The following is a 15,604-nucleotide window of genomic DNA, read 5'->3' on the forward strand; positions in this document are numbered from 1 at the left end:
TCTCAATGCAAACACCTTTTGGGATGCCCAATGCTACGTTTCGTATACTTCCTACCGACTATCCCGTGCAATTGGTACTCTTTACAGCTCACTGATGGCAAAATCGGCCAACACATTCTGACAGCCTCACGTATTCCGGGGGATCTGCACAATCCACATTTCCACGTTAAGCTTAAAGCCTCTCAGAATACGAGCACCGCGTTTCCCAAACGAGCCTTCACCTGGCGGTGAAAGTCGCAAAGCAGTGGCTGAGAGCTGCATGACGGGTTGTACAATGAATACGAGGCCAGAGGATTACTTGCTCTTTTCCATTGCGTAAGATGTATAGCTAGCTCACCGTCGACTGGCAGCGGACGGGAAAGCAGAGCTACGGCTGTAAGTGAGGCAACGCCGGCCGCTAGTGGAGGAGCTTTTGGCGGGATCGACGCGCCAAGCATCGTATTATGGGATGCGGGGGCTTCCGACTCAGACAATTACCGAGGCCACGATTCACCCAGAACCACGATGCTAGCATGCAAGCGGCCTGGCGTTGTCTCGAGCAGGCACAGAAAACGGCTCCAAAAGCCGTGCCTCTCTGGGGAGCTGAATGTCGTGAGATCATGTGTTGCTCAGGCATCAGCCCACAAGCGTCCTGCCGGCGCGTGACTCAATGCGACAGTCCCGGCCGTCTAGAACGATTCCGCTCCGTTTGGGTACCAATAGTCGGGCGCCTCATCGGCTTTTGAAAGGCTGACCCGCGGGTTGGGTGGGATCATGATGTAAATGGCGTCGTATTGCGGCGGAATGCATGGCGGAAGCGTTGCTTCGACTCGGGTAGGACAGGAGGATGACAGGGCGGGCTCTTTGACGCATTGTATTTTTAGCTCCCAGTGGTCGATTATGCTCCGAGCGACACACACGATTTACTCCATGCAATCAAGATCTGCCCACACTCACCCTCTATGCCTATGCATTATCTTGGCGGCCTACGGTATGCTTAAAACGAGAGTGCGGCTGGTAAGCAGCCACATCCCTTGACATGTCACGCTGGGAAAGCCACAGTATTGTGCAACGAAATAGTCGAGAGAGAAGTCCAGTGTCTATTCATCCATGTATCTATCTATAAGTATTGTGCTCTAGTCAATTGACCAAGATGGGTCGTTTCCGCATCTCATCCTCAGCTCTAGATGTTCGACGTCTTAAAAGGACCCGAGAATTTGATCGCTCCGTCCACTCCGTGGAACCAGCTAACACGAGAGTCTGTGAAAAGCTCATTCTGGGGTCGCAGCTTAGTCTCATGCAGGTTGAAGTCATCGACGGTGCCAATTCTCATGAAGCTCAGGTGAGGCGTAAGGGCGCTTCGGCGCCACATGAGGGTGCCGCAGGTCGTACAGAAGCTGTTGGACATCTCAGTTCGGGAAGTAGGTGTCTTGTCCTGGCCCCAGCGGGTCAAGTTGTCTTGGCCGCGGACGAACTTGATGTAGGAGTTGTCGACGGTGAAGTTGGAGGCAAACATGGAAGCGGTGACCTTGCGACAGTCGAAGCAGTTGCAGACAAAAGTGTTGACCAGACCAGGGCCTTCAGTAGGCTGTATTTTGAATAGTCATGTTAGCATATACAACTTTCTGTTTAAGACAAGAGTCATAATATTGTTGAACTTACAAAGACGATTTGCACAGCGCCGCAGAGGCAGGTTGCAGTGGCTTCGGTCTCAGATGACCAGCCGTCTCGAGCAACACCGGAAAGGGGAAAATAAGAACCAGCGTTGGAGGCCATGATAGATGATGTTTTGTTGTTTGTTTACTGAGAAAGTTGTAAAGTTGTTTAGAAGTTTGATGCTTGTATGTTGTGTTTGTGTTGTAGTGTGTTTTGTTGGTGCAGTGATGAGATGATTGATCTTCCTCAAGAACTCTCGAGGTTATATATACTATTTACGAAGCCATCAAAATTTCATCTCTACTTTCAATATCAATACAAATCTCGATAATGTCTCATAAAAAAACTCAACATTACAAACTATCGTCTATCCTCGGCCTTCTCTTCCATTTCCTTTTTCAGTAATTCTGGTCTCACAGGGTAGATTGACGCCTATGATCTCATTAGCGCAAGACTCAACGGAAGCTCCGTTACTAAGGCTAGGATGGAGTACGTAAGCGGGGCGGTACATCGGCAGTTCCCCTTTTGGCAACTCTGGCCAACGTGGGTTTAGCGCCTGCGGAAGATACCGCCAATCCGTTTTTAATCGATTGCGACCAGCAGTCAGAAATTCCCTGATTCAGCGTCTTGGTCATCTTGGTGCATCTTGGAAAATAGTCTTTGGCTTTTCGGCACTTGTTTAGACTACTATTTTGGATTATAGATCGGCTATAGATTTCTATTTGAGGCGAAAGGAACCCTATCCGGTAGCACCGATCCTTTTTGCCAAGTCTAGAAAGATGCATGAGGCGAGGTACGTTATCGTTATCTTTGCGAGCGATTGGGCAAGAGGCAAGAACGACTTCCGAGGTTTGTTGTGGAGGTGGCGATGATTCACCATGAGAGAAAAAGGCAATTTTGAACTCTTTCAAATTATTCAAATCACCAACTATTCAAACCACCACCCATGACTATAGCAGGTATTCATTCATAGACTTGAGGAATCTTCCGCCCTCATATTAATCATCTTCCATTTCACACGTCAAGAGACTGACCAAACTGCCCTCACATTATGACAGAACCAGAACAATGAATGACCGAATCACGCTCACTTCTCCGTCCACGCTCCCTCGATCCTCGACTTTCGAAGCACCAGCCCTGCCAAATCAGCAACACGTCCGCTGGTAAGCAGCTCCAGCACCTGCAAATGGGCTTGCAGCTCTTTTCCGATCCAATTCCGCAGCTCAATGGCGTTCAATGAATCAAGTCCAAAAGCCGTGATGGAAGTGTTCCCCTGTCGTGCCGCCATCACCTCCTCAGGCAGCATCAGAATAGCGCCAAGTTTGTCTCGAAGGCCATGTGCCACAATCTCTTGAGCCTCTTCGGCAATGGTGCATTTTCGCAGCTGCTGACCGATAGACAAATTCTCAGATCCCGAGGGCGAATCTGCGTCGCCTGATGCAGCGAGCAGAGCAGCACGGAGGTGAGAGAATTTCGCATCCGTGGCGTAAAACGGCATTGACGATGCGTTATCAAAGCCCATTCCGGTAATTACTTGGCCTTGGCAGAAGCAGTCGACTTTGCCTGTCATGGCAGATTCGATTAATGCCAATACCTCCGCCTCACCTACAGTACTGTCAGACAAGTTCTTCATGACCTGGGACATCTTGGCTGCATTTTCAGCTAGATAGCCGACTCCCTCGACTGCGGCAAGATCGATTGATGCGGCTGCTAGGCCTTTGCGGCGTCGATGCAAAACGAGAGCGTCAAGGTACGTGTTGGCAGCAGAATAGTGTGCCTGACCTCGGTTGCCCACGATGCCAGCAACAGAAGAGAGGACAATAAAAAATTGGAGAGGGGTATCGATGAGCGCGTTATGAAAATTCCACGCTCCGGAAATTTTGCTTCTAACGACGGCTTCATAATCTTCAAAGGTCATTTTCTCGAAAAGGACATCCTAGGATATCAGTTAGCGATAAACTCGATCAACAGCAGCATCAACGTGATGTGCTGGACGTGGATAGAAAACATACTCTGAGAACCATGGCCGCGTGGATAATGCCTCGAATTGGAGGTAAATCCTCTTGCAGCTCCTCCACCAATGCTCGGACACTCTTTTCATCTGCGACATCACAAGGCACAACGTATATCGAAGCACCCAGCTTCCGACTCTCCTTCTTCAGCTTGCTCAAATCATCAGTCACTTTGCCTCTCCGAGAAAGTAAGATGATGTGACGAGCACCTCGCCTGACCATCCGTCTCGTGATTGAGCGTCCGAGGCCACCTGTTCCTCCAATAATCAGATATGTTGCGTCGCGCTCTAGCATATCTGAACGAGGCGCAGGATGTGTGGCTTTGACCTGACTTTTGCCACTATGCGTTACCACCAACTTTCCTGTCGTTTTGCCGCTTTGAAGTTTGCGAAGTGCTCCTTCGACATCTTGGATGTTGACGCATGTGATGGGTCCGATGGGGTTGACCGTCTTGTTTCCGAGGAGGCGCATGACGGATGCAAATGTGCGTTCCATGATTTTGGGCCGCTCTGCTGCAACAAGTGTCAAATCGACTGAGCTGAACGTACAGTTGTACTCAAGCTTGGCCATCTCGAGTCTTGTGTTCTTTGTGATATCCCGCTTTCCGAGCTCAATGAAGCGCCCAAACGGTGCAAGGCATTCCCATGTTTCACGAAGAAGATCCCCTGCAAGCGAATTGATCACCACATCAACTCCATGGCCACCAGTGGCCTCCCGCATGGCCGGACCAAACGAAACGTCTCGACTGTAAAAGATACGGCTTTCTGGGATGCCATACGTATCCATCAGGAACTTCTTCTTATCTGCACTCCCAACGGTGGCATAAATTTCTGCGCCAATCATCTGCGCCAGCTGGATGGCTGCTTGTCCAACACCACCGGTTGCGGCATGAATCAGTATCTTTTCTCCATACTCCAGTCGAGCAAGGTCCACGATACCATAGTAGGCGGTGCAGTATACAACAGGAATTGATGCTGCAATCTCGAAACTCATATCATCAGGGATAGCAGCGGCACTGGACGCAAGGCATCGAGAGTATGTGCTGTAGGCGCCCAGAGACATGGCACAAACACGATCGCCAACTTTCAGAGAACCAACACTCGAGCCGACGCGGGATATCGTGCCGCTGCATTCGACACCGAGGTACGGACTAGCAACCTGGCCCATTGCAATAACTACATCCTTGAAGTTCATGCCTGTGCACGCTACTTTAATCTCAACTTCGTGTGCACCCAGAGGTGTCTCATGTTCATCTTTCCAGTAAAGAGAGTCAAGGGCGCCATAAGTGCCAACAGCAACTGTGAGTCGTCGTCCGGATTGTTCAAACGGTTGCAAGTAGGGCGGCGCGGCTGAAGCCTCAGTGTCGTGAAAGATGGCAAGATTCATGTCATCTTGCTTGACCACACGGGGAACCATAAGCTTGCCACCTTCTTCCGTAAACTCGTAGTCTACGGGAGTGTCATCTTCGGGCATCGCAGTAGAAATTTTAACGGCACGAAGAATGAGCTCGGCGGTATCCCGCACATCAAGCTTCGAATGGGGATCTAAGTCGAGAGAGGCTACAGCCTTGTTTGCCTCAGAACGGACTGTGCGCAGGAGCCCTTGAGAAATATTGCCCTCTGGATGATCTGCAAATCTATACGCTCCAGAGGTTACCCAGAGCATAGACTGACAGGTAGTGAGTAGATTCTGCATCTGTTCGAATATCTTCTTGGTCATATTGGCAAACAGTGACTTGTCTATTTCGGTCAGACAGATGTAGCAGCAACTAGGTTCGGGCATGACGTTGGAAAAGTCAACAAGCTGTGGCCGTTTCGCTGTCCGCAATTCCAGGAGATCCAGAAGGGCTCCTACGAGTGGATTACTTCCATCATGATGAGAGATTAGGACAAACTCGGCATCACTTAGGCCGTCATTGAGACTGGATGCTGCAACCTCGCCGTTGGTCGCCTTGCCGTTACCTGCCACACCATTGCCGTTCACCTCTTCGGAAGTCTCTTGGGGGGTATCGTGATGCCCATTTATATGATTCTTGGCACCATTTCCCTCATTGGCATGGCCGTTCTGGCCGTTCTGGCTGTTGCTGCTTTCCGACATCTCGTTGGCTCTGTCAAGGGATTCCCATTGTACCTTATAACAGATGGATCGCGGGCTTGCATTCTCATCAATGTCGCCGTTCACTGGTGTCATCCTAAAACCATTGATCTTTGCCACAGGCTCAACGTCATCCTTATACCACATATCGATAAAAAAGTCGACGGGCCCAGGAGCTTTAAAGTCTGGACGCCCATGAGCGACAACTTGCACCCGGTCGCCAGGATTGCTAGGCAACTTACTGCTTATTTCCATTTCTTTGACAGCGGACGGCATGAAGAGAGAAGGCATTTCGCCACAACCCGCGCCAAGTATTGGAAATGTTAGTTGAAACAACAAATCCACAAATGCTGCAGGCGCAATGGATGCTGACTCAAAAGATGCCGGCATTATAGTTGCTGTATCAGGAACAGTCAAAGAAGCAGTAGAGTACTGTCCGTGCATTTTCATATCAGCATCTGACGAGATTCTGAAGGCTCCGCTGTAACCCGCCCCGCGAGACTCCAATTCAGAATAGAAGGCATCCATGGGGAGTTGATGGCAGTTCATGCCCTGAATTTGCTGGCGACGAATAGAAGCGGCGCGCAGTAATCCATCACAGACTGGGTTGGCCGAAGTGGCTTTTTTGATACCAACGAGGCCACTGCAATGCTCCAACCATCCTCTGGTTGAGGTCCATGAGGAGATGCGGAATTCATCCCAGTCACTAGAGTTGGATCTTGTACCCTCAGCATAAGGCTTCAGAGAGAATACCATCTCATATGGAGCACCGTCGTCGAGTATGAGAGCCTTGGAGACTTGAATTTCTCGAAGGCGGAAACCATCGATTTGCTCAGCCGGAATACCTCGCAACTGTGCACGTTGTGACGCCGCCTCCACAGCCATACAGATGTAGCCTGCTAGTGGGAACGTGGCTAATGACTGCATTCGATGATCCTTGAGCCATGGAACATCATCTGTTGAAATGGTGCTCTTCCATTTCGGCTCAATATCGCTATATGAATCTTCCAAGAGACCCAAGAGATCATGGCGCCTAAACGGCTTCTGACGCAACTGCTTGGATGAACGAGGCTCAAACCAGTACTTATGTTCCGTCCAAGGATACGGATAAAAGTCTGAGACGACAGCAGGCAATCGAATACGTTCGTCAGGATGGTTGATCTTCCTAAAACTAATGGGGTGGCCTTTGACAAATAGGCTCCCCGCGCAATCCAAAAGCGTGGAGGTCGCATGCTGATTGCGAATGAGGCACGGTAAATATTTTACTCCCATTGCGGCTTGAGGGCTGATACTCTTCAAAATCTGCTTGATTGGGCCCTCTAGGGCAGCATGAGGACCAACTTCGATAATGACATCTGCTTTTACTCCCTGATAAAGCTCTTTGAGAGCTGGAGAGAAGAGCACAGGCTGGGTAAGGTTGTCAACCCAATATGACGGCCCAAGAGATGTCGAGGAGTTGAGTTTACTGCCTAGTAAAGACGAATAAAACTCGACACCGGAGGTATTATTCTCTGCGATGTACTTGATTGCGGTCTTGTAATCATCCGCGACTAGTTGCATATGAGCTGAGTGATATGCCATTGTCACCCGCAACTTGCGGTTAAAGGTGCTCTGACTCTCCAATTCTGCAGCAAGCTTGTCGATATCTTCTTCGTCTCCAGAAGCAGTAATGGAATTTGGAGAATTCTCACAGGCAACGGTGATGTTCTGCAGCCCTTTAGTCTTGATGATGCTCTTAACCTCCTGGGCCCCAGCGCCGACAGCCAACATGGCACCTCGAAGATTTGGGTGTTTGAGCTTCAATTCTGAGGAAACTTTACCACGCCAGTAGGCCACAGACATGGCATCCTCAAGGCTAATAGCACCAGCAGCAAAGGCAGCTCCAATTTCCCCACTGGAATGACCAATAACGGCCGACGGCGTGATTCCCCAGGACTCCAAGAGCTTTGTGAGGCCGAGCTGAATCGCTGTACATGCTGGTTGCGAGATGTGTGCCTCGTTGACCAGCGATTCTTCTTTTCCCTTGGCTAGCTCATCCAAAAGAGAGAACTCGGCACCAATCTCCTGCAGGTAGTCACTACATGTGCTGATGGTATTGGCAAATATCGGATGGCTCTCCATCAGCTCCTTGCCCATTCCTGCCCACTGCGCTCCCTGTCCGGTATACACGAATGCCACTTTTGGCTCTTTCGAAGCTACCATAGGAGTGGCACCGACGCCGTTGAGCGCATTAGCAAGCTCACTGCATGACGATGCTGTAATGGCGATGCGCCATTGCAGATGTGACCTCCTCTCACCAAGTGTATAAGCCATATCTCTACCCAATCGCTTCTGAAAGACCTCTGGATGCTGCTCAATGTAGATACCAAGCTTTTCAACCACTCGCTTGGCGGCGCCCTCATCATGAGCGGATAGGACGAATAACCTTGGGATCACGTTCTGGGTGTCATAAGGAGAGTCAATAAGCGAGAAGGGAACCTTCTCCATCACTACATGCGCATTGGAGCCTCCGAAACCGAAGCTGTTGACGCTGATGTAGCGCTTGTGTCGAGGCCACGGTCGTATACTAGTTGGAACTTTGATGTTCCATTCATCGAGAGGAATCGCCTCATTAGCCTTTTCGAAATTGGCGTTGGGAAGAATGAAGCCCTTCTCGAGCATCATGGACGCTTTGATGACGGATATAATCCCACTTGCATTTTCCAAGTGGCCAACATTGGATTTAACAGAGCCCATATACAATGGCGTGCGCTTTGTACGGCCTGCTCCGAACACGCGATATATGGAATTGGCTTCAATAGGATCGCCGGCTCTCGTACCGGTTCCATGGGCTTCAACGTAGCCAGTGTCCTCAGGGGAGATGCCGGCTCTGGCATATACTTCCCTTATCAAACGCTCCTGCGCCTCACCGCTGGGATTCGTCAATCCTGAGGTTTTACCGTCTTGGTTCGTGCCGGTATTTATAATGACGGAGCGTATCTTGTCTTTATCCTTGAGCGCTTGGTGGAGAGGCTTGAGAATAAGGCATCCTGTGCCCTCGCCTCGAGCAAAGCCGGATTTTGCCCTGTGATCAAAAGCAAAAGTCTTGCCATGTTCGTTGAACAGTCTGCGATGTGTTAACAGTCACTCGCATACTTGATGATATATTGTTACTGACCCTAGTAATGACATGGAAATCATATCGTGAGGCTGCAGATGCAAGTTGGACGCTGCGACAATAGCCGAGTCCGATTCTCCTGACCGGATGCTCTGCACTGCCAAATGTAGTGCATACAGGCCAGATGAACAGGCCGTGTCTGCTGAAAAAGAAGGGCCGTGCAAGTTGAAGTAATAAGAGATGCGGCCAGCCTGGATGGACTGATGATTGCCAGTGGCATCATACATGGGTACTTGATCAAGTTCTTTTAATGTGCCAAGCCGATAATCTGAAGAGGCGCCGCCAATAAAGACTCCCATATTACTACCAGAAATGGTATTCTTAGGTATCCCTGCGTTCTCTAGGGCTTCATACGTGCATTCTAAAAGATGTCTTTGTTGAGGATCTACAAGCAAGCGTGAGCGTTTGGATATCTACATATGCAACAAGGTGTTCTACTACATAGGAAGAGGGGAAATCCATACCCATAGCCTCAGCCTCTTGTTTTGTTATATGGAAAAAAGGCGCGTCAAAGTTCGACAAATCGCCATTCATAAAGTATCCACCTTTGTTATTGAAGCTTCCTTTCTTATAGGGGTCCGGGTGGTAATACGCCTTGGGGGTGAATCTTTCTTCAGGAATAGGTCGCCAGCCATCACGCGAGCGCGATAACATGGTCCAGAAATCATCAAGTGTTGAGATACCACCCGACAGACGGCAGGACATGCCGACTATGGCGATGGGCATCGGGCGCTCCCGATCCATGTCTTGATTTGAGGACGACATGATGTGCAAGAGAATCCTCTATCTCAAATTGCTGAGAATGTGAAGGGAGGTTTGCGTGGTAACCTTACTCCATACATCCCACAAAGTTCAGGAAGAGAGGAGAACGAAGTGAAAGCAACTGATGTGCGAAGGGGTTGGTTTAATACTGGGATCCATCTTGATATCACTCTACGGGGTCAAATTACGGCTTGGCAGAGAAGTCTCCTAACGTAACCAAAGAAGAGACATTGGACAGCGAAAGAGGGACCCTTGACGCCACTTTCATGACGGCAGGGTTTTAATTTCCGTGAACATCAGCAAGAACTGGCGTGGCTTATGAACATGAACAGTTTGCGGCCTCGAGGCAGGGCGCCACTGACCACCCAAATCACTCAGTCGGTAACACAAGCAAGCCGTGTTGTTGGACGTGTCATAAAGCCACGTTTTCTGAGAATACAATCCCTTTTGTTGTTGTGCAAATGAAAGAGAGAGAGAAAAAAAAAGATACGGATATCATTAAGTCCGTGTGCGGGATGTCTCAGCCATTTCTTCCGTTGGCCCCTGATTTGCTGCATGCATCGAGTCACCAGATATTCTCCAACCAACAGTGGATAAGACATCCATATTGTGCCGCTACTGGGTCGCATTTTGAAACATATTGAACGAATAAGGGCGACAGAGTGACAGAGCGTAGAGCTTGTTCAATTTATCAATCCTAGGAACTACTCCGTATTCACGGAGAATCAGACTATCGACATGCATCATTGCTGTTGGCACATGCAAAATAACGAGTATGAAAGTGTCCGAAATTGCACTTCATTTCTCCTGAGATAAGTACTACTATGTTAGATGCAGTGCAACCCCCAGAGAAATTGCGGCTACATACAAGAGACAGAATATCAATGGATGCGACTAGGTGCTCATTGTCCCTCGCAAGCATTGTCAATGTTCCAAAGTATTATTAGGACTGAGCAGTCATTTTATCATCCCTTATCAGCTTTGAAATGGGGAACAAGGGAAACTATGTTTATCAATTTGCGACAAATGTCTTTGAGCTATCGGGCGTTGTTGAAGGGAAGAGCTCCAACCTGCCCTGTTACTGCCTACACTTCGGCAATTATACTCCGGAAAACCACAATACCGAGACATCTTACCAAGGGCATAGGGTTGGCCCTTGAGGAGGGGGAAAAAAGGAGATGTCAGAATGACAGCTTCGGGCTTTGTGTAAACCGGTAAAGCTTGGCATATACCGCGGCCAGACGTGTCATCTCTTTACGAAATACGGGTTCAGGTCGAGCGCTTGGCTGCGTCAGGCTGTGTAACAATCTTATTTGACGGCTTCAATCTGCGGCTTCGTGATGAGTTATTGACAGTATTGCCACATTGAGCTGATGTCTTTCTTATCTGTTACAATTTCATGTCTTGCTTGTTGGGATTTATGCTTTGATGCCTTCCTGCTTCTCATTGGGCATTGCATCCAAAAATTTAGACGCAAATATTGTTTTAAAAGGCAGTGTGCAAGGTACAGTGCATAAATCATTTTACGAGCGATGGAATCCGTCAATATTGGGTTGAAAGCGATATGCCCGTGCGAGAATGTCTCAGTCTCGACGCGGCGTCTCCGCTCCCGCTTTGTGCTGCCCCGGTTTCGTCTCCTATGCGGAATGGAGGGATGGAAGCTGTCAAGGTAATATGAGTTAAATTGGACATTGATATGGTCCACATGTTCCCGAGGCCAGGAAAAGACCTAGCTACACAGAGCGAAATAAATTCCGTGGGAAAAATATCCTCCTGATTCACTCCCATTTTACTGGGGAGTTTGCTTGCAATAAGTCGGGTCGGTATCACATATTATATCTCTTGCATCATGAAAGTTCTCTGTCTCCACGGTGCCTTTGGCAGTGCTTCTGTAAGTTGAAGATGTGATTACAAACTAATGTCCTTTCATTCTTACGTGTACTAATCTTTTGTGGCTCAGACCTTCAAAGTTCAGCTCGGCATCTTCACCGACGCTGCGCAACGAACTGGTGTAGAGTTCAAATGGATCAATGGCTTCACCGAGGCAACCCCCCCAGCGGGCTTTGACGACTACTTTGGCGCTCCACCTCTATACCGGTTCATGGATGTTGATGGCACGAGCGAACTAGAGAAGATAATTGTCAGGATCAGGGATCTTCCCCAAGGAGAATCTCCCGAAGAGACGATGCGAAAGCTGATTGCGGATAAGGAGCAGTTTACGACCCCAGCTGTGACAATGGCCTTGGATAGACTACTGCAGCTTCTGGATGAGGACCCGGAGATTGATGTGAGTTTAAGAACTCTCCATGATACGCAGTATTACAACTGATGTGGCTTAATACTAGGGGATCCTTGGATACTCGGAAGGCGCTACAGTGGCAGCCACACTGATTCTTGAAGAGCAGCGCCTTTTTAGGGAGCAAGGCCGTCCTCGACGCATCAAGGTTCGATACTATTGCTTTCTTTTGCATGTATTTCCAACTGAGTTATGCATAAAGAGTTGCTGACTGGGTATAAGTGTGCCATATTCTTTGCGGGTTGGCCTCCTGTCCGCATCATCGATGGGCGTGTTCAGACGCTGCTTGCAGATGAACACGACGAAATGATTGACATACCGACATGCCATGTCGTAGGCTGTAACGATCCATACATTCATGGAGCAATTGCACTTTATGGAATGTGCGATGAGGACATGGCGATTTTGTTCGATCATGGCAAGGGACACACAGTCCCTAGGGACGAGCTGACGGTGAAGGAACTAGCAGAGACGATTGAGAGGACTTTTGATCAAGCTGCAGCATTTAGTCATTAGTTGAAATTATATGCATCTGAGCAAGACTTGATTTACGCATGTGTCGTGATTATAAAGCGGGATAGCTTACACAATGCAGCTCCGATGTCACAATGTGGCACGGCTCTTCCCGCGTTCTCCAAGGCGCAGAGAACTCTGAAGAGAAAGCAGCAAATTAGGCGGCCGCTTTGGCCGTTTCTGATTGACAATATCGTGGGGAAATATCTTTTTGGCGTGATTTGGAAGTGTAGTAGCTTTTTGATCCCTTTCGTCCGGAAACGGCATCCTCAGTATTCGAGGTTATCTCAAGGGATGCACCCTGCGTGGAAACATCAGAGTTGGGCGCTTTCAGCTAGATGAATGCTTTAATGCACAATGATATTCAACAATTGTTTTCGCATTTGTAAATCTGTAGGTATTTAATTGCTTTCGTCTTGACCCTGTGTTTGGGAGATACGAGAGAGGAGGAGGAGGAGAGGATGCCGACCAAGTTAGGGACCAAATCGATCAACAGTTTGAGACAAAAATAGAGATTGAGACAATGCAAATCCGGGAGACTGGAAGAGTATAACAGCTTTTTTCCCCCCTCTAGACGGAAACATTCAAAGAGAAGCGAAGAGCCAAAGGAAGCATCTCTATCTGCACACGTCTTTACCCCCCTGTTCGAATGCAAGACGAAAGTGAACGCGAAGTGAGGAGGGCTGGCCAGGTGCCAAGCACCTGTAGAGCTGCTATCAATTCACCACGTCGAGCCACAACAACTGGAAGATGGAAATCTTTCCCCTTCCTGCCACTTCCACCCAACCTCTATTTTGCCAACCCTCTTCTTCTCCAAACCATCCAACCCAACGAAGCAGGCTATCCTGAGTCAAGATCATCACGATGGCCCCTTTCATCCGCAGACGTATTCTGCTCATCACCAACGTCGAGTGTGGCGAGCTCGATCTCTTCCTCGCCACTGCCCAGTCTCTCCTCGAGACTGATCCTGGCTTGGATCTCCATCTCGCCACCTTCTCTGGCCTTGACGATGATGCCCTCCCTGTTGGCGTCATCTATCATCAAATCAACGGCATCTCCATGTATCAAGCCATCGAGGAACTCCTCAACCGTACCCAAGATGAGGGAAGCATCTCTGAGCCCTTCGCTGGACCACCTGGATTTAGAAAAACCAGGCGCGCCATCCGTGCCTATGCATCTCAGATCATGCCCTACACCGGACGCCAGATGGTAGACGTCTTCACTTCCATCGTGGACATCATCAGGAACTTGAATCCTGACTTGGTCGTCGTCGACAGCCTCATGTCGGCGGGCTTGACTGCCTGCTACCATTTGGAGGTCAAGTTTGTGTGCCTTGGGCCCAACTCGATCAAGGATTTTGCGGCCTCTGAGCAGCCTCGCAAGGCTGGCCTCTGGAAGTTTCCTGCGTAAGCCCTAGCTTGAAAGCACCTTCTTCCTCTCTCCCCTCTTACTCTCTTCCCTCTTCATCTCTACCTTCTTCCTCTCTCCCCTCTTACTCTCTTCCCTCTTCATCTCTACCTTCTTCATCTCTACCCTCTTCATCTCTTTTTTTGCCTTTGGCTAACGAAACCATCCAGGCTCTTCTCCCAGTTTGAGTATCCTGTTCCATGGAGCAAGGTTCCTCTCAACTTTCATTTCTCCCTCTACACTGCCAAGGCCATTAAGAATGACCCGCAGCGAAAGGAGGTGCAGTCGTACCTGACTGCCCATACCATTCTTCGAGGTCCCCTCGATCTTCTCAAGAATCGTCCCGAGGGCCTCAAGATCTTGGTCGGTTCCCTTCCAGAGCTGGACTTTCCTCTCGTGGTCCCCTCCCACGTCATCCCTTGCGGCCCGATCATTCGTCGCTGCCAGCCCCTTGAGGAGACGGACGCCAAGCTTGCAGAGTGGCTTGCCCATGGACGAACCATCTACGTCAACATGGGAGCCGTCGTCAAGGTGCCCGTGGACCAGGCTATTGAGATTGCCAAGGCCTTGAAGATGGTCATCGACACTTTTAACCGCCAGGCTGAAAAGGGCCGTCTGCAGGTCCTCTGGAAGCTGAAGAAGAAGGGTCGTTACTCCGTCTATGAACCGACCTGCAGCATTGCCAAAATCCTTCGTCAGGAATTTGCTCATGATCGCGTCCGCATTGTGGATTGGGTTCAGCCTGAACCTGTTTCTATCCTTCGCACCGGTAACGTCGTCTGCTCGGTCCATCACGGCGGAGCCAACTCGTTCAACGAGGCCATTGTGTAAGTTCAATCTCTCGCTTTGGAAGCATCCTCCCACAACTCGCCCACTATAGTCCCTCCCTCTATCTGGACGAATTCAACTGACCAATAATGTCTTTTCAAACAATTTACAGGAGCGGCGTCCCGCAGCTTGTCCTTCCTGTCTGGGGACTTTGCTACGACTATGCCCAACGCGTGGAACGTCTCGGTGTCGGCCGCTGCGGCAATCCCACCTCTAAGCCTCGATGGACTGCAGAGGAGCTCTCTCGTGAGCTTCTCAACGTCTTGGTTGGCGATGAGGCCAAGGCTATCAAGGCAAATGCCTTGGCTGTGAAGAAGATTTGCAAACAGAACGGCAGCGGTGCTGATTGTGCTGCTATGGCCATTCTGAATGAGTGCGAGATGTAAGCCAAGCTCAGGCAGGCTGAAGAGGGGCTGTTATGCCCTATGGGAATCTTGGAACGGTATATGAACGCAAAGGATGTTATGGCTGGTGAATTGCCATGCGAATATCAATGGATCGGGAAATGAACATAATGGAATTTAGTTCAATAAAAGTGGCCGTTGTCGCCCTTGTTGCTTTACCTTTGTTTGTTTGGTTGTTGCTTTGCTCTTGATCAACTGCCCCAGTGAGGATTACATGTGGCTGACAATAGGAAATCATACCAATGCTACGGCGCATCTTGGTGAGTTATCCCTACCGCATTGCCAAGCTTCTCGTCATTATCATCTCCCACATTCTTAGCAGACGGCCAACTCTACGATCACGAAACACAAAGGAAACTACGACTCTTCTTGGCAGAGATGAATACAGCAGAGCATTCCCAACGTCCTTATTGGATGAAGGACTCCGTTACTCCCGCCCATCTTATGCCTATTCCGAAAGAATACACCCTAGATCTGTGCCTTAATTAATGCGAGT

The 15,604-nt window shown here is 49.3% G+C and overlaps 4 protein-coding genes across 4 annotated transcripts; 2 read left to right on the forward strand and 2 right to left on the reverse strand.

Annotated features, from left to right (window-relative positions):
• Positions 1-1,162: 1,162 nt before the first annotated feature.
• Positions 1,163-1,755, reverse strand: T069G_01901 (glutathione-dependent formaldehyde-activating enzyme domain-containing protein; the record flags this gene model as incomplete). The annotated part of the gene is made up of 2 exons (XM_056169111.1): positions 1,163-1,567; positions 1,642-1,755. The coding sequence occupies 2 exons, from the start codon at positions 1,753-1,755 to the stop codon at positions 1,163-1,165; spliced, it is 519 nt and encodes a 172-aa protein (XP_056034427.1).
• A 967-nt stretch (positions 1,756-2,722) lies between these two features.
• On the reverse strand, positions 2,723-9,663 carry T069G_01902 (KR domain-containing protein; the record flags this gene model as incomplete). Its single annotated transcript, XM_056169112.1, has 5 exons — positions 2,723-3,571; positions 3,648-8,503; positions 8,561-8,847; positions 8,899-9,283; positions 9,363-9,663. The coding sequence occupies 5 exons, from the start codon at positions 9,661-9,663 to the stop codon at positions 2,723-2,725; spliced, it is 6,678 nt and encodes a 2,225-aa protein (XP_056034428.1).
• Positions 9,664-11,509: 1,846 nt separating this feature from the next.
• T069G_01903 (serine hydrolase (FSH1) domain-containing protein) lies at positions 11,510-12,472 on the forward strand (the record flags this gene model as incomplete). The annotated part of the gene is made up of 4 exons (XM_056169113.1): positions 11,510-11,551; positions 11,621-11,947; positions 12,006-12,104; positions 12,179-12,472. The coding sequence occupies 4 exons, from the start codon at positions 11,510-11,512 to the stop codon at positions 12,470-12,472; spliced, it is 762 nt and encodes a 253-aa protein (XP_056034429.1).
• An 861-nt stretch (positions 12,473-13,333) lies between these two features.
• On the forward strand, positions 13,334-15,090 carry T069G_01904 (UDP-glucoronosyl and UDP-glucosyl transferase domain-containing protein; the record flags this gene model as incomplete). Its single annotated transcript, XM_056169114.1, has 3 exons — positions 13,334-13,875; positions 14,047-14,703; positions 14,817-15,090. 3 exons carry the CDS (start codon positions 13,334-13,336, stop codon positions 15,088-15,090), a joined length of 1,473 nt encoding a protein of 490 aa, XP_056034430.1.
• Between the last annotated feature and the right edge of the window lie 514 nt (positions 15,091-15,604).

Source organism: Trichoderma breve, chromosome 1 (genome assembly GCF_028502605.1).
Source record: "Trichoderma breve strain T069 chromosome 1, whole genome shotgun sequence".
NCBI classification, from domain to species: domain Eukaryota; kingdom Fungi; phylum Ascomycota; class Sordariomycetes; order Hypocreales; family Hypocreaceae; genus Trichoderma; species Trichoderma breve.